General features: G+C 39.4%; 1 protein-coding gene across 3 annotated transcripts in view; it reads right to left on the reverse strand.

Annotated features, from left to right (window-relative positions):
- Positions 1 to 2,891: 2,891 nt before the first annotated feature.
- The window catches only part of POLE2 (DNA polymerase epsilon 2, accessory subunit), a 50,018-nt gene continuing 34,077 nt past the window's right edge, over positions 2,892 to 18,832 (reverse strand). For all 3 annotated transcript variants that reach the window (XM_054530637.2, XM_054530636.2, XM_024231956.3), the window contains 9 exons: positions 14,808 to 14,980; positions 14,153 to 14,242; positions 13,932 to 13,986; positions 13,299 to 13,358; positions 13,134 to 13,211; positions 10,590 to 10,698; positions 9,587 to 9,763; positions 6,636 to 6,703; positions 2,892 to 3,007 (listed from right to left, as the gene is read on the reverse strand). In XM_054530637.2, coding sequence (XP_054386612.2) covers positions 2,989 to 3,007; positions 6,636 to 6,703; positions 9,587 to 9,763; positions 10,590 to 10,698; positions 13,134 to 13,211; positions 13,299 to 13,358; positions 13,932 to 13,986; positions 14,153 to 14,242; positions 14,808 to 14,980 — 829 coding nt within the window. In that variant the 3' untranslated portion in view covers positions 2,892 to 2,988. The remainder of the gene's footprint in view (positions 3,008 to 6,635; positions 6,704 to 9,586; positions 9,764 to 10,589; positions 10,699 to 13,133; positions 13,212 to 13,298; positions 13,359 to 13,931; positions 13,987 to 14,152; positions 14,243 to 14,807; positions 14,981 to 18,832) is intronic.

The raw sequence follows: 18,832 nt of genomic DNA on the forward strand, positions 1-18,832 counted from the left end.
CCTAGGTATTGAGCCATTATCAGTTATTAACCCCTTTGTGCAAACTCTCTTATCCTATCCTTCCGCAAATACTGCATTTGCTCTCTTCAGATGCCATTTGCTCTACTTATTGGGAAGTAGAGGTCCAGAGTAGATGGCTGAGACCTACTGACTTAAGTGAGATACTGTGATAGCACATGCCAGATCCTAATACATAACAAACAGCTTCATGAGACAAAACTTAATGCACTGGAATTTTCTATTCTGCCATGACTCTTTAATATTTCAACCCACTGATCAGTTTGACCTTCAGTCTGAAACACTGCTCAAGATAAATGATCTTGTATAACTTCAGTAGCATGTTCAGTAAGGAAGTAGACGAAGGCAAGACAATACCATGCTGTTGAGGCGCCTGGACTCCAGTCAGATAACCCAGCATCAACTCTGCTGTGACCCTTACCAGCTGTGTGACTTTGGGCAACTTATTTAACCTACCTATGCCTGTTTTCTTCATGTATAACTAAAGGTAATAGTGAACCTAATGAGGATTAAATTGCGCAATGAATAAGCACTTAGCACAGTGCCTAGCATAGTAAACATTTAATACGTGTATTAAGGAATTGGAGCAATGGTCTTGCAACCTTTTCCGCAACCCCCCCACCCCAGCCCTTTAATTCAGAAAACCTGCCTAAAAAGCCCAAAGTGTAAGCACAATAAAAACAATAAAAGTGGAGCCTTTGAATAGAGTGGGTAAGAGCCTTGGCTCCAGAGAAAACACATATATGTGCATAGGATCAGAATGAAATGTTCCATTTTAAGTTTACCTTCCCTGCTCTGAGCTACCACCACCATTACAAGAGGACACTAAATTTCACCGATGGTGGTGAATGATTGGGGCTCACCTGATTTTGCTTAATAGGGATCTCTTATGGACCACAAAATTAAATTCCTGTGCCTATAAGGCAGAGAAAACAGTTCATGAGCACAATCCAATCTGTAAGCCTGTCTTCTTGGTTGCAAACTGCAGTTTAAATTAGTGCTTGCGAAGTCAGGATATTGTACCAAAAAATCCAGATTTCTCTAAAATGGCCCCATAGGCCTGGTTTCCTGCTTGGCTGCCCCTGGCTGAAGAATGCTTCATTCGGTCTGTCCAGTCTGGCATTCTGTGGTTTCCCTACAGAAAACACGTGTTTGCTTTTCTTATAGTAGAGAAACCTTACCACTGTCTTTGTGTGTTAACAATCTGGCTCCTGCTTTGAGGTGTACCTTCACTTAATGGTGCCTCATAAACAGATTGCAGCAGTGAGATCAGCCGGGCTTCAGCTGATTAAACACCCAGTTGGGAACACCCAGCTGGGAACACACTGTCTCTGTTCTTTACTAAAGCAAAGTCCAGACATTCTTTCACACCGGCTCCTCTGCTGTCCCGTCTTTCAGACCTTGGCTTTCTTTTCCATCTCTGGACGATGTTGATCCTCACCTGGTTCTAGTTCCTGCCTTACCTTATTCTAATACTGATGGCCTGCTTCTGGCAATTTACACTGCCTTGTTTCACTTCACTTCATCTTCTTTAACTCCTAAATGCACCCTACTTTCACTGTGTTCTTGAAAAGATCTCAAAATACCTCTGCTTTAATTATAGAAGCAATTATGTATCCAGTGAATGAGAGGACACCTTGATTTCAATTTCCATTTATAAACTTCTGCCCATCATCATTCATATTTAGCTCTGTGAGTCTCATAACTGGACCAGCAGACTTGCATGTCTATTTTACTGCCACTTTCTAGGCCCAAACTGTTTAAATTTATGTCTTGATTTCATCTTTAAACTTCGATTTTACCAGGTTATTCTTGAAATTAAAGTTAAACCTTGCTCTTCTAACACTAGGCCCCTTCTAACATTCTTCCAATTTTCCATCCCCAAACCACATATCAGATTGTCATGTTCTCTTTGCTGCTAAATTCACTTATCACTGTGTTCATATTAAATTTCCTTCAGGAATTTCCCTTTCACTGTGTCATTTTTATATTTTTTTATTAGTACCTTTTCTGTCAAAAGCTAATTGTCTTTGAAAGCAATATCTTCCAGTCCAGGCTCTTTGTAATTTTTTTTTTTTTTTTTGAAACAGAGTCTCACTGTGTCGCCCAGGATGGAGTGCAGTGGCCTGATCTCAGCTCACTGCAACCTCTGCCTCCCAGGCTCAAGCAATTCTTTCATCTCAGCCTCCCAAGTAGCTGGGACTACAGGCGTGTGCTATCACGCCCGGCTAATTATTGTATTTTGGGGGGTTTTTTGTCTTTTTTTTTTTTTTTTTGAGATGGAGTCTCTCTGTCGCCCAGGCTGGAGTGCAGTGGCACGATCTCGGCTCACTGCAACCTCTGCCTCCCAGGTTCAAGCGATTCTCCCTGCACTCTAGCCTGGGTGACAGAGCTAGACTCCGTCTCCAAAAAAAAAAAAAAGTATATACATATCCACATATTTTTATTTCTTTCTCTTTTTTTGACAGAGTCTTGCTCTGTCACCCAGGCTGGAGTACAATGGCACAATCTTGGCTCACCGCAACTTCCGCCTCCCAGGTTCAAGTGATTCTCCCTGCCTCAGCCTCCCGAGAAGCTGGGATTACAGGCGCCCGCCACCACGCCCAGCTAATTTTTGTATTTTCTTTTTAGTAGAGATGGGGTTTTGCTATCTTGGCCAGGCTGGTCTCGAACTCCTGACCTCAGGTGATCCACCCGCCTCGGCCTCCCAAAGCACTAGGATTACAGGCGTGAGCCACCGCACCCGGCCCCCATATATTTTTCTTAAAAGACTATGCAGAAAATATTTTTCCTAGAAAACTTTCTCAAGTATACCATCATATTTATCACTTAGTATCAAAATTTCACAAAATACAAATTTAAGCAGAACATCCTAAAGTTTACCATAATTTTATTGTAATATCAAAATCACATAAGATATAGAGTTAAGCAGAAAACTGATGAATTTTCTTCAGATGGTCTTTAAGAATCTCAAAAGCCTTGAAGTTTGCTGAAAATAGAAAAAAAAATTAAATGTTTGGAAACTTAAGTTGTATACTTACTAATACTTAGTTGTAGTTATTTTTTTTTAAAATAGGTGTAGTTAATTGATTTAAAAAAATAGGTCAATACATACATACTGTTTCAAATTCAAAAGGAGACTCTAAAAAAATAAGTCATTCTCATGCCCCCTTTTCTGCTCCCAAAAAGCAAATGTATGTCCCTTTTTTTTTTTTCCGAGAGGGAGTCTCACTCTATCACCCAGGCTGGAGTGCAATGGTGTAATCTCGGCTCACCGCAACCTCTGCCTCCTGGGTTCAAGTGATTCTCCTGCCTCAGCCTCCTGAGTAGCTGGGATTATAGGCACTTGCCACCACGCCCGGCTAATTTTTGTATTTTCAGTAGAGACGAGGTTTCACCATGTTGGACAGACTGGTCTTGAACTCCTGACCTCAGGTGATCCACCCGCCTCAGCCTCCCAAAAAGTGCTAGGATTAGAGGCATGAGCCACCGGGCCCAGCCGACAACTATATGTCCTTACAAAGGTAGACTAATTTAAAAAAAAGGTAGCCGGGCACGGTGGCTCACGCCTATAATCCCAGCATTTTGGGAGGCAGAAGCGGGTGGATCACCTGAGGTCAGGAGTTCGAGACCAGCCTGACCAACTTGGAGAAACCCCGTCTGTACTAAAAATACAAAATTAGCCAGGTATGGTGACGCATGCCTGTAATCCCAGCTACTCAGGAGGCTGAAGCAGGAGAATCTCTTGAACCCAGAAGGCAGAGGTTGCAGTGAGCCAAGATTGTGCCATTGCACTCCAGCCTGGGCAACAAGAGCGAAACTCCATCTCCAAAAAAAAAAAAAGTATTCTAATCATATATAAGCACATGTATATGTGGGCTTATGCTTTAAAAACACATACAGAAGTGATAGGATATTATGCATACTTTCTACACCTTTTTTCCATTAGTAGTAAATACATTATATTTATCTATATTTACTTCTTTGAGGCTAAGAAATTTAAGTAAATCAGAAAGTTCTGAATAAGTACAAATATTTAGATATATATACATTTTTAAAATTTCTTGGTATAAAAACTGCAGTAAAAAGGCTGGGCACAGTGGCTCATGCCTGTAATCCCAGCCACTTTGGGAGGCCAAGACCGGTGGATCACCTGAGGTCAGGAGTTTGAGACCAGCCTGGCCAACATGGTGAAACTCTGTCTCTACTAAAAATACAAAAATTAGCCAGGCATGGTGGCATGTGCCTGTGATCCCAGCTACTTGGGAGGCTGAGGCAGGAGAATCACTTGAACCCAAGAGATGGAGGTTGCAGTGAGCCGAGACTATGCTGCTGCACTCTAGCCTGGGCAACAGAGCAATACTCCGTCTCACAAAAAAAAAAAAAAAAAAAAAAAAAAAAAAAACTGCAGTAAAAAGCCAGCTGTACCTAATTCTACATGATGTACCTACTTGTATGCATAGGCTTAAGTATACCTATAGGATAAATTCCTAAAAGTGGAATTGTTGGTGTAGGCATTAATAAATCTTGTCAAATTGCCCTCCATAAAGGTTTTTGCCATTTTTCATTCTGACCAGCTACATGTGAGAATGTGTATTTCCTCCAAAACATCACCAATATTGTGTTTTTAAATAAAACTACTTGAAAGTCATGTTTAAACAGGATTAATTTTATCAACTTTGACTACATTTCTGTGATTAATTCCATAATATGATTTCACAAATATTCTAACAGAAGGCTTCTTAGGAGAAACTAAATGGCAAGACGACCAGATTATTTCAATATATCTTGAAACTTTTCTGTTTTCCTAAAACATAAACTTACATCAGTTTGTTTGATCTAGCATTGAAAAGATTCCCCAGTTACCAATACAAAATTATAGTTTGGAAATTATGTCAAACTTGTCAGCATGTGAGGCCACAGCAGATAAAGGAAGCAACTATTTCAGTTTGACAAAGAGTGAGCATCAACTACAAGTACCATGAGACAGGGTACTTGACAGCTGTCACCCAGGCTGGAGTGCAGTGTGGACCAATCACAGTTCACTGCAACCTCTGACTCCCGAGCTCAAGTGAGCTCAAGTGAGCTCAAGTGATCTTCCCACCTCAGTCTCCCCAATAACTGGGACTACAGGCGTGGGCCACCACACCCAGCTAATTTTTTGTATTTTTTTGTAGAGAACAGGCTTTGCCATGATGCCCAGGCTGGTCTTAAACTCCTGACTTAAGTCATCTTCCTGCCTTGGCCTCCCAAAGTGCTGGATTACAGGTGTGAGCCACCACGAATGGCTGCAGACTGTTCTATGTCTACAAGTTTTATGCCAAATCTTATTTTAGTAAAAGACATTCTAACAGTGGACAAGACTGACAGCCCTCAGAGTTGACTTAGTCCTGGGGTCACAAAATCAAGTGCCCTCAGGATATCCAGCGTAGACAAGTGGGCTGGAAAAGAGCCACAGCGTCTGGCCTCCTTTTTAATTTTATATTTATAAGCATTGTTTTGAAAATTATTCATTTTGTATTCACTTTTATTTTAAATAAATATGTTAATTCCAAAAAGAAAAAGACAATTGGGCTGTGTTCAAGATTATATTCTCTGACAATAACCTGCAGGGGAGTTACTTGATTTGGTCACTTGCTTTTTTTTTTTTTTTTTTTTTTTTTTTTTTTTTTTTTTGAGATAGAGTCTCACTCTGTTGCCCAGGCTGGAGTGCAGTGACGCCATCTCTGCTCACTCAACCTCTACCTCTCAGGTTCAAGCAATTCTCCTGCCTCAGCCTCCTCCTCCTGAGTAGCTGGGATTACAGGCACACGCCACCACACCCGGGTAATTTTTGTATTTTTAGTAGAGACAGGGTTTCACCATGTTGGTCAGGCTGGTCTCAAACTCCTGACCTCGTGATCCACACACCTCGGTCTCCCAAAGTCCTGGGATTACAGGTGTGAGCCACCGTGCCCTGCCTGGTCACTTGTTCTTAACCAGTGGTGGGAACTTTTTCAAAATATAGTTATCTGAGAAATCACGTTAGGATGCCTGAAATTACAGGAAATAATATTCTTTACAATTAGAAAGTCATTTGATGAGTCTGAGGCAAAATCCTAACTTAACATTTTTAACAAGGACCCCAGAGGATTCTGATGTGGGTGATCTACATAGATCACCCTGTGAAAACTACTACCCACTAGGTGATTATTTTCTTCTTTCTCAAGACCTTTCTGTAACTCTAACCCCATACCATCACCAAACTCACACACAGCTCCCTCACTGTCAATTTAAGGGAAAGTACCTAAGAAGCAACCATACGGAGGGCAGGACTGACCTCTCAGAAGAATGAGACCGTCCTCAGAAGTCGGCCTGTAAGAGAACTAGCCCACCTCCACAGCTGGCCTGAGATTTCCCCCAGAAAACAGTTCTTGATCTATTTCAACACAAACGTACCGTCATGTACCCACAATTCTATGTCACACAGCATAACCGTGATAAGCTCAGCCAATAATATTTCTTATGGGCCACTGTAGACATTTTCAAAAATCCCAATATACTGATAGAACATCTCATTTTCAGTAATTTAACACCTAGAGAAAGATCTTTCTTGCTGTGTCTGTGCACACACTTACCTATCTTCTACTGTCTTATTAGAAGGATAAAAAACTTTGAATGAAAATCCACTTCTTGGAAAAGAGCCCTTTGGGGGAGAAAAATGGCTGTAAGTGAATGCTCAGACTTTTTTTTTTTTAATAAATTTTTTAAAACACAATATATTTTTTTTTATTTTTTATTTTATTTATTTATTTTTTTGAGACATGGTCTCACTCTCATCACCCAGGCTGGAGTGCAGTGGGGCAATCTCACTGCAACCTTCATTTCCGGGATTCAAGCGATCTTCCCATCTCAGCCTCCCAGGTAGCTGGGACCACAGGCATGGGCCACCACGCCTAGCTAATTTTTGTATTTTTTGTAAAGATGGACAGGGTTTCACTGTGTTACCCAGGCTGGTCTTGAATTCCTGGGCACAGGTGATCTGCCCGCCTCGGCCTCTCAGAGTGCTGGGATTACAGGCATGAGCCACCGTGCCCAGCCGAATACTCAAGTTTTATAAAATAATCCCTGTTTTTTAAAATTCTTTGGTCATGACTTAAAATGACAAGATGTGACTATAAAGTAACATAACAGATTTTTACATGATGTTTGTACAGAGTTGTTACAATAAAATATCTCCACTTGAAGCAAAAGTCTTTTGAGTTGGCTAGACAGTCTTATGCTAAAAGATGAGGTTGGAAATCCTTAGGAGGAGCTCTACTTAGTATAAGAAATAAACAGACTGTGTAACGCCAAATATGCATGTGAGACAATCAGCAAGTTCAAGAAGTCCTTCCTGCCCCTCTCTCTAATGCAAAACTGATTTGCATTCCTATGTGCCTGTTTGATTCCCTTCCTATGTGCCTGTAAAGCAACTGAGCAATAATCACACATACAATTGTTTGTCTACTATGAAACTCTCAAGTGGCTGAGCAGAGGCCCTGACTTTTCAGTCTTTGTGCCCCAAGCACCGAACCCAACACCTAGCCTATGGCAGGCATTCGTTAATGTGAATAAATATCAAGAAAGGATGAAGTAATGTCTAAGGCTAGTTTTGAGCTTGCCCCAAAGGTATAAATAAGGGAAAAAAGATATGATGGTGTAGGAGGTGGTGGTTTACTCACAGGGATGAAAAAGTAGAAAAATTCAGAAATAAGGTGTATTCAAATAGAGCATTAACTAGGACAATACCCAAAGTTTAAGTAAGGAAGTAGCATCACCATGAAAGACTATTTCAATGTGAATAAAAATCAGGTCATAAATTTCTAAGCAATAAAACCAAATCAGTTAACTGTGTTCATTCTTAAAGCAGAGGTTCTTAACCAGGGTTACTTTGTCCCTCAGGGGGACATTTGGCCAATGTCTGGAGACATTTCTGATTGTTATAGCTGGGGAATACTACTGGCATTTAGTGGATAGAGGCCAGGGATGCTGCTAAACAGCTTACAATGCACAGGATAGCCCCTACAACCAAAAATTACTGGTCCAAAATGTCAAAAGTGCCAAGGCTGATAAGCCATGTCTTAGAAGAAGCCAGACAAACTGTGTGTTTGAGGAAAGCAAAGTAGGTAGAGACAGACACTTTCTATGTTGCCCATGCTGGTTGTGAACTCCTGGACTCAAGCCATCTTCCTGCCTCGGCCTCCCAAAGTGCTGGGATTACAGACCCAGCATCATGCCAAAAATAAGGCATGATGTTTCTAGAAATTACTCAGATGAAACAAAAAATTAGTAAAGTCTAAAATTCACAAGAATCAAGGAAGCATGCATATTAAAAATCTCTAGTGGACATAGTTTTGTTTGACATAACTGTGTTTATGTCATTGTTTATGCAGTATTTACTCTCCAAGTTCAAAAAGTCAATTATATTTCTTTCCCTTTTTTTTTTTTTTTTTTTTTTTGAGGCGGAGTCTCACTGTCGCCCAGGCTGGAGTGCAGTGGCGCGATCTCAGCTCACTATAAACTCTGCCTCCTGGGTTCATGCCATTCTCCTACCTCAGCCTCCCAAGTAGCTGGGACTACAGGCACCCGCCACCTCGCCCAGCTAATTTTTTGTATTTTTAGTAGAGACGGGGTTTCACCATGTTAGCCAGGATGGTCTCGATCTCCTGACCTCGTGATCCACCCGCCTCAGCCTCCCAAAGTGCTGGGATTACAGGCGTGAGCCTATATTTCTTTTCTTTTCTTTTTTTTTTTTGAGATGGAGTCTCACTCTGTCGCCCAGGCTGGAGTGCAATGGCGTGATCTCCACTCACTGCAACCTCTGCCTCCCTGGTTCAAGCAATTCTCCTGCCTCAGCCTCCCGAGTAGCTGGGATTACAGGTGCGCACCACCACACCCAGCTAATTATTGTAATTTTTAGTAGAGACGGGGTTTCACCATGTTGGTCAGGCTGGTCTTGAACTCCTGACCTCGTGATCCACCCGCCTTGGCCTCCCAAAGTGCTGGGATTACAGATGTGAGCCACCACACCTGGCCTAAAAGTCAATTATATTTCTGCAGAAATTCTGAAGCAACCTCAAGATTCTGAAGCAATTTCAAGGTTCTACATAAAATTAAGTAATAAAATATGTACCAATGAGGTTTCTACATTAATCAGGCTTAGATTTTTGGGACCTGTGCAATTTCCAAAAATCAAAATCATTCTCAAAGGACAAGTACCACCAATATGTAGGCTCTGAAGCAATTCCCAGAAAGGAATCCCAAGATAAGTTCTGAAGAGGAGAAAATTACTCTTTTGAATTTATGTTTTGGTATGCTTGTTTTTTTGTTTGTTTTTTTTAAAGTCACGTTACTTTATAGTCACTATACTGAAAGTTTAAGAACTTTCTGTGTATACCAACTTTCTGTGTATAGAAACTTAATTCAATGTTTCACTAATAGCATATTTTTACTTCGACAATAATTTTATTAAATATATATTTTTAAATTAAAAAATGCACTCTAATCTTGATAAATAATGACTATATAAGATTAACTACATTCTTACAGGGTTTATGCAGAGGCATTCAGTATTTGTCATAATGAAAGGATCATATTTGTCTGCAATGACAAGTAGATCAGGCACAGGGTACACTCTCAAAGCATAGTCATATGCCCAATACACTGGGCAGACATAAAGAGGTAGGGGAGTCAGATGTCCTTGGGATAAGATAGTCTTTACAAACTACAAAAGAGCACAAAACAAAGCAAACTTCAGTTCATTTGCAAAAGTGAAAATAGCTAAACAAATAATTTCAAATTAAATATTAATTACCAAAAGGAACCAGAAAATTTGAGAAACTAGGAAAGCTTTGACTCACAGAGCTTTGGGAGACACTAATTTAAAAATGAAATAAACTATTCTGTATTTTAGGGAAAAAAAATCTATGAGTTTTCATTTAATAACATATACATCATTATGCTGCCCAGGCTGGTCTCAAACTCCTGGCCTCAAGCAAGCCACCCAAAGTGCTGGGATTACAGGCATAAGCCACTGCACCTGGTCCATAAACTTTAAATATTATAAAATGAATAATAAAAATGCTCTGTAACATCTATTTCCGTACTTCTCAAATGGGGGTATATGTAACCTGGGATTGACAACTATCGTCAAGGAACCTCGAAGCTACAAGATAAATACTGCACATTCTTGTGATATGGACATACTATATAAAATATGTAACCAATGGGATAAATAAGAACAGTTTATTAAAACAAATATACATATATTTTCAAGTATAATTTAAGAGTTTAAAAGGCAAAACACGAAGCTTGAAAGAAATTTCATGCTTATTCTCAGCTTTTCTCTGTCCTTTAGGGTATACACTTCAGTAGAAAGCTGAGAAACACTGACTTCACTAACAAAAATTAACTTACTGACAAAAGTATGTTCAAACTATTTTGAACCATAAATAAATGTACTAACCCAAGGACAAATTATTAAGTGGCTTAATAAAATTTTATATAATGCAACATGTAAGGCAGTTTAATAAAAAAGTTGTTTCACTTACATGATTAGGAATAGCCAAATTGCTGCTAGGAAAACGGACACAGTTTCTGCACATTTTATTTACTAAGTCTTCACGGAAGACAATAATTTCCTGTGTACAGTACTGAATTCTGAAATGAAAACAGTAGTTGAATTTGACTTCTCAGAAAAAAATGAGATTAATTTTAAAGGTAAAATCTCTTACAATACAGCCCCATTCCCACATTCACTGTTCACCACACAAAACTTCAACCAGAGTCTGTCTATTCATCTATTCATTTAACAGCTATGTATTGAGCTCTTAATATATGCCTACCCCATTCTAGGGATTAGCGAACAGAACCAAAAGATCCCAGCCCTCATACAGTTTACATTCTAGTAGGGGGTGGGGCTGAGAAAATAAAAAGCGAACATAATCATATAGTATGTTTTAAGATAATTAAGCATTAAGAGAAAAAGAAAAAGACAGGCTAAGGGGGATAGCATATGTGGTAAGAGAGAGCCTAGAAGGCGGGCATATTAATAGGATGATCAGAACAGGCCGGGCTCATAATTTAGTGTGACTTGAGCACAGGCTTGAAGTGGAAGAGGGACTTAGTCAAGCAGATAGCCAGAGGAAGCGCACTGCAGGCAAAGGGAACAGATGGAGCCCAGGCCCTCAGACTGGAGCTCGCCTGGCATCCTTGAGGAACAGAAGGGAGGCTAGTGTGGCTGGAGTAAATGGGGAGGAGAGGAAAGCAGAGAGGTTATGGAGCCAGATCACACAGGGCCTTGATTACCACTGCAAGGATACGGCTGTCACTAAATCACATGAGGGGTCCCTTTTTCCAGGATCAGGAAGGTGGATGGGATATGCCTTATGCTTTACAGGATCACTTTCACACTGCATTAAGAATAGAATATGGAGGGGAAGGGGTAAAAGCTGGAGACCAATTAGGAGGCTATTGTAATAATCCAGGCCGAGAAGATGGCAGAGCAGGGCTCCTCAACCTCCAGGCTATGGACTGGTACCAGTCCATGGTCTGTTAGGAACTGGACCACACAGCAGGAGGTGAGCAGCAGGCTGCAAGCAAGCAAAGCTTCATCTGTATTTACAGCCACTCCCCATCAGTTGTATTACATCCTGACCTCTGCCTCCTGTCAGATCAGTAGGGGCATTAGATTCTCACAGGACCACGAATCCTGTTGTGAACTGCACATGTGAGTGACCTAGGCTGCACACTCGTTATAAGAATCTAATATCTGATGATCTGTCACTGTCTCCCATCATCCCCAGATGGGACCATCTGGTTTCAGGAAAACAAGCTCAGGGCTCCTACTGATTCTATATTATGGTAAGCTGTATAATTGTTTTATTATATATTACAATGTAATAATAATAGAAATAAAGTGCACAACAAGTGTAATACGCTTGAATCATCCCAAAATCACCCCCACCCCCCTGGGGTCTGTCTCCCATAAGACCAGTCCCTGGTGCCAAAAAGGTTGGGGACCACTGTGGTAGAGGGTTGTGGAGGTAGAGGTATAGAGAGGTAGCAGATTCTGGATATAATTTGAAGTTAATAGGACTTCCTGAAAAAACATGTGAGAGAAACCCCAAAGTGTTTGGCCTGAACAACTGGAATAATCATTGTTCAGACCATGAGGGTGCCATGAACTAAGATGGAGAAGTCTACAGAAGAGGTTAGGGACACTGGTGGGGAAGAAGATCAGGAGTTCACTTAGGTTGGGATGGTGATAAGTAGGCAACTGGATACCTGAGTCTGGAGTTTGGAAGGTAGGTTGAAGTGGAAATATAAATGTGGAAGGTGTCAATACACAGATGATACTTAAAGCCAGAGGACACTGGAGAAGGCCAGCAAAGGAGTCAATGTAGGCAGAAAAGAGGCGAACCAAAGCTGACTCTGATGGTATTCCCACAGGAAGAACTTATGATTACAATGAACAATACCAACAGTAAATAAGTAATCTTTGCATTCTTCCTTTGTAACCTTTCTTAAAGGATGTGTAATAATAATATCTATTTTTAAACTGCTATCCATTATTCAAGAGTCTGAATTGACTACCAATAAATTATTTAAATGTAGTTAAACTATTTTCAAAGTTTTGAGAAACCTAAAACAAAAATAAATGTTCTTCTTATATTTATTCCATAACAGTCAAAATTCAGAGACACATTTTAGGAATCAAGTTAGTTTTTTCGTTTTTTGTTTTTTTTGTTTTTTTGTTTTTTGTTTTTTTGAGACAGGGTCTGCCCAGGCTGCAGGCTAGAATGCAGTAGTGCATTCTCAGCTCACAGCAACCTCTCCACCTACCAGGCTCAAGTGATCCTCCCATCTCAGCCTCTTCAGTAGAACCACAGGCACGTGCCACCAAGCCCAGCTAATTTTTGTATTTTTTGTAGAGATGGGTTTCACTGTGTTGCCAAAGCTGGTCTCGGAACTCCAAGCAACCTGCCTGCCTCGGCCTCCCAAAGTGCTGAGATTACAGACATGAGCCACCACACCTGGCTGAGTTAATTTTTAAATGAAAGGAAAAATGTCTAACACAAAATACTAATTCTTACCTGCAAGGATTAGTAGTAAAAACTGAAAATGGTACCCTTTGTCTGAATTCATTAGTGATGCTTTCAGCAAGTGGTGGCCTATAAAAACAATTTATGTGATATAGTTTATCTTTTTAAATTTTACAAAATTTTCTACACTGTTGCAAAAATTTGAACAAAACTTACCTTGGTAAGATGGAACCAAATCCAGGATCCTCTGGACCAGGTACAAACACAAAACGACTACTGTAGCAAAATTCAACACAATTCATTTAAAAATACTATTGTAACACTATCCAATAGCTTAAAAGCAAGTTATTCCCTTTGTTTTCACTTTAAAATTAAAAAAAATTTAAATTTCATGCATTATAATAAATGAACTATTAAGTCTCCAGACCAACACTGTCTAGTAATGTCATGATAGAAAAGTTCTATATCTGCACTGTCCAATTGAACACCTGAATTGTGGCTAGCATAGCTGATGGACTGAATTTTATATTTTATTTAAATTTAATTAAACTTAAATTTAAAGAGACATATGGCCAGTGACTATCATATTGGAGAGTGAAGCTCTAGACTCTTAAGAGTAATGCCATGAAGAAATTCCAAGTATGGCTGAAATTACCTCTATCCCTTTCAATACTTTTCATTATAAACCTCTAGTACAATGTGAGGATAACTTTATCTCTTAGCTCTTTTAATTTTCTCAACTTTATCTTTCTTCCTTAGTTTTGTAATAATTGCTGATATAACAAAATTCATTTTTTGTTTATTTTTAAGCAAAACGGTGAAAAAATATATAGTGGTAGAGATCATTACCTTTGGTGAATATCTGGGTATTCACATATTATATCTGCCAAAGTTTTTAGGGAATCTAAAATTTTAAAAAGGTATTGAATTAAATTTGCATATAATGCCATAAAATTATATTTGATTAGATATAATCCTGTATATTCTTAATTAAAATATTATGGATAATTTCTTATTACTTTAGTTTATATGACTATAGAAACACTTCTTATTAAATAGATCCTTAATACCTTTCAAAGCTTGAACTTGATTTTTTCCATATGGTGCAGATGAAAAATTACCACACAGAATAAAGCAGGTTGGAGGTGCTGGTGAATAACCTAAAGAATAAAAGAGTAATGAACAATACTTTTCTAGTCTACAAATCAAGTTAAAAACCCTTTAACCATGACTTTCTAATAATAAAAATTTATATTAATTAAAATAACATTTTAATAACTTATTAAAATAATACTAATAACAGTACCCATTTATTGAGCACTTACTATAGGCCAGGCCTGCATTGGCTTAATTACTCCTCAGAACATCCATAAAATCTGAGACTTAGGTTAAGTAACCTGCCCAATGTAATAGGCTCACACTTAAACCCAGTTTGTTTTTGTTTTTGTTTAGAGATGGGGTCTCACTATGCTGGCCAGCTGGTCTTGAACTTCAGGACTAATTCTTATTTATCATGACTATAAACACACACACACACACACACAGTTTTTTTCTTAATGTAAAAATTTAAGTCTTTAAAATGAAATCTAATTTAAATTATCTCATTGCTAACTCAGTGTTTTTTTTTTAAATAGAATACTCAAAAAGATAAATAGAATACTCAAAAAGTTTTAAAACATGAACCCTCATAAGAGTTCGAGAAAGAAGAAAAAAAATAAGACCTACCAGCAAACATTATGCGAAGTTTTTCCAATACTTCCACCTGGTCCAACCAAACATCAGATAAAAACACAAACATAGCATCTTTATTCTCCTCTTCTAATTGTTTTAGTTTTGCAGAAGTCTTCACAGATGTATTAGAAGGACCTCCAAAAAAATTAATATTTCCATAGTATGCCCTAGATAATTATAACATAATTATCTTCTGTATACTACTAGAGATATTTTTCTAATAATTGTATACATTTAGCTTCTTTGTATCTAATGAAGTTATTTTCCAGTGTAAATAGGTGAAAATGTACTCTTTGTAACACTTTAAAAGTACAAAGGTTATCTAAATATTCTAAAATAAGCAATATGGAAGCAGTAAATAAAATAATAGGCTATATCTGTGTCTTAAAACTGACTAAAGCAAACATTAAAATAATAATTTCCTATGTCGCTGAAAGTAGGAGAAATGAGTACACCATTTGAACAATATCTAATAGAAACCTCAAAATATGTGCTAACCATCCGCCCAAGTAATTCCACTTCTGGAATGGCTAATCCTAAGGAATTAAGGATATATACAAAGACTAGCCTATATCCAAGAACTGTGAAAAAATTATTCAACAGTTCCTTCAAAGCTTGGTTTTATTCAACGCTCACCAAGCAAGGGTCAGTAGGAAAGTGGGTAATCTACACACTCCCAGCCTCCACCACTCTTGCCCACTCTACACTGACATCCTGCTGTTCCCAGCTTAAATGCAAATACCCCAGAGGCCTCCTCTGAGGATCCCAAAAGAGGTGAGATTTTCCCATTATACACTCTCATAGGAATCTGCACTTTTCCTTTGCAGATCTTATCAAATTTGTAATCAGGCCAGGGTGGCTCACACCTATAATCCCAGCACTTTGGGAGGCCGAGGTAGGGGGATTGCTTGAGGTCAGGAGTTTAAAACCAGCCTGACCAACATGGTGAAATCCACCCCATCTCTGTTAAAAATATGAAAATTAGCCAGGCGTGGCAGCAGGCACCTATAATTCCAGCTACTCGGGAGGCTGAGGCAGGAGAATCGCTTGAACCTAGGAGATGGGGGTTGTAGTGAGCCGAGATCATGCCACTGCACTCCAGCTTGGGCAACAAAGCAAGATTTCGCCTCAAAAAAAAAAAAAAAAAAATTGTAATCAGCCAATTGTAATTGGGTGAGTGTTTCATGTCTGTCTCCCCTACCTAGTGGCAATACAGTATGTGCTCAAAACATATTTCCTGAATGTCACAAATCATGCTATAAAACAATATTTCACAGTAATAGAAAATGTTGATAGCATATTATTAGATGAAAAACACAGGTTACAAAGCAAGGTACAGTATGTATCCATTTATAATGCCAAAAAAAGGGAATAGATATAGACCTGTGCATTCATGCATAAAAAGAAACTCTCCAGATATACACATACATATCTTGTTATGGTTGATTCCTTTTTTTTTTTTTAGACGGAGTCTCATGCTGTGGTGCAGCGGTGCGATCTCAGCTCACTGCAACCTTCGTCTCCCGGATTCAAGCAATTCTCCTGCCTCAGCCTCCCGAGTAGCTGGGATTGCAGGCACGTGCCACCATGTCCAGCCAATTTTGTATGGGGTTTCACTATGTTGGCTAGGCTGGTCTTGAACTCCTGACCTCAAATGATTCACCCTCCTCGGCCTTCCGAAGTGGTGGGATTACAGGCATGAGCCACCACGCCCAGCCAGTTGATTCTTGTTATTAGTGATAGTTATGTTCTATAAAATCTCTACAAACAAGGAATTGGCAAACACTGAACCACTGCTCCTTGGGAAAATCTGTACTTATATATACATGGATTGATTATAGTCTTAAGTCCTAAAACCAATTTATCCCGGTAGATTCTATTTTTACAAATGAGAAAAGTTGGTTCAGAAATGTTAAGCGACTTATCTGAGGTTGCTCCAAAAACTGGTGCCAGAGGTTAGATTCAAATGCCCCCTCCCCACACACAACTGGCCCCAGGGCCAGAGCTTCTTGCACTACCCTGTACTGCTTCCCTGCAGTCTCTGTCCTCTGGTCATCTCTTTTTTTTTTTTTTTTTTTTTGAGACAGAGTCTTGCTCTGTCCCCCAGGCTGGAGTGCAATGGAGTGATCTCGGCTCACTGCAAGCTCCGCCTTCCGGGTTCACGCCATTCTCCTGCCCCAGCCTCCCAAGTAGCTGGGACTACAGGCACCTGCCACAACGCCCGGCTAATTTTTTGTATTTTTAGTAAAGACAGAGTCTCATCGTGTTAGCCAGGATGGTCTCGATCTCCTGACCTCGTGATCCGCCTGCCTGGGCTTCCCAAAGTACTGGGATTACAGGCCTGAGCCACCGCGCCCGGCCCCTCTGGTCATCTCTTAATGAGGCTGAAACAAGAAGGCAGTGTGGCCTTGTTCGACTTCAGCTGGGAACATGCATGCCAGGTGACTCAAAATTTTTTGCTGTTCTGCTGAGCATAAATGACCACTAAAGCACCTTTAGTATTGACTTTAGGAGGTACAAAAACATTTTAGCACCAATCTGTAAATAATGAGGATCTACTATATATGGACAGTCATGCACAGCATAAAAACGTTTTGGCAATGACGGACTGCATATATGAGTGGTTTCACAGAATGATAATGGAACTGAAAAGCTCTTATTGCCTAGTGACATCTTAGCTGTCAAAATGTCCTAGTGCCACACATTACTGTGTCTGTAGAGACACTGGTGTATACAACCTACTGAGTGCCAGTTGTAGGAAAGTACAGCACATATAATAATGTACAATATGTAACACTTGATAACAATAAATGACTATGTTACTAGTTTATGTATTTACTGTACTTTTAATCATTGTTTTAGAGTGTAGTCCTTCTACTTTTTTTTTTTTTTAAGTTAACTGTAAAACAGCCTCAGGCAGGTCCTTCAGGAGGTCCTTCAAGAAGAACGCATTGTTACTACAGATGGCAGCTCCATGAATTATTGCCCCTGAAGACCTTCCAGTGGACAAGATGTGGAGTAAAAGACAGTGATACTGATGATTCTGTGTATAGGCCTAGGTTAATACATTTGTTTTAGTTTTTAACGAAAAAGATTTTTAGAAAATATAAAGATGGAAAAAAGTGGCTGGGCACAGTGGCTCATGCCTGTAATCACAGTACTTTGGGAGGCTGAGGTGGGAGGACTGCTTGAGGCCAGGAGTTCGAGACCAGCCTGAGCAACATAATGAGACCCCCCCCCCCACCAATCCCTACACAATTTTTTTTTTTTTAATTAGCAGTCTTAGCTACTTGGGAAGCTGAGGCAGGAGGAACACTTATGTCCAGGAATTTGAGGTTGCAGTGAGCTAGAATCGCATCACTGCATTCCAGCCTGAAGAGAGAGTACAGTTGTGTCAGTAAATCAATTAATCAATAAAAGAAAAAAGCTTACAAAATCAGGATATAAAGAAACAATTTTTGTGCAGCTGTAGAATGTGTTTGTGTTTTAAGCTGTTTATTACAAAAGAGTCAAAAAGTTTAAAATTTTTTAAAGCTTATAAAGAATGTTATAGTAAACTAAAGTTAATTAATTTTATTTAAAAATTTTTATTTCAAGACAGGGTCTTCCTTTATCACTCTGGCTGAAGTATAGTGGCACAATGATAATTCACAGCAGCCTTGAACTCCTGGGCTCAAGCAATGCTGCCACTTCAGCTTGCCAAGTAGCTAGGACTACAGGTACACACTGCCACACCCAGCTAATTTTGTTGTTGTTGTTGGTAGAGATGAGGTTTTGTTATGTTGTCTAGGCTGGTCTCAAACTCCTGGCCTTAAGCAACACTCCCTTCAGCCTCTCAAAGTGCCAGGATTGATTACAGGTGTGAGCCACTGTGCCCAGCCTAGGTTAATTTCTTACTGAAGAAAGAAAACTCTTTTTAAACAAATTTAGTATAGCCTAAGTGTACAGTGTTAATAGCCTACAGTAGTGTACAGTAATGTCCTAGGCCTTCAAATTCACTCACTACTCACTTACTGACT

Source organism: Pongo abelii, chromosome 15, assembly GCF_028885655.2.
Source record: "Pongo abelii isolate AG06213 chromosome 15, NHGRI_mPonAbe1-v2.0_pri, whole genome shotgun sequence".
NCBI classification, from domain to species: Eukaryota; Metazoa; Chordata; class Mammalia; order Primates; family Hominidae; genus Pongo; species Pongo abelii.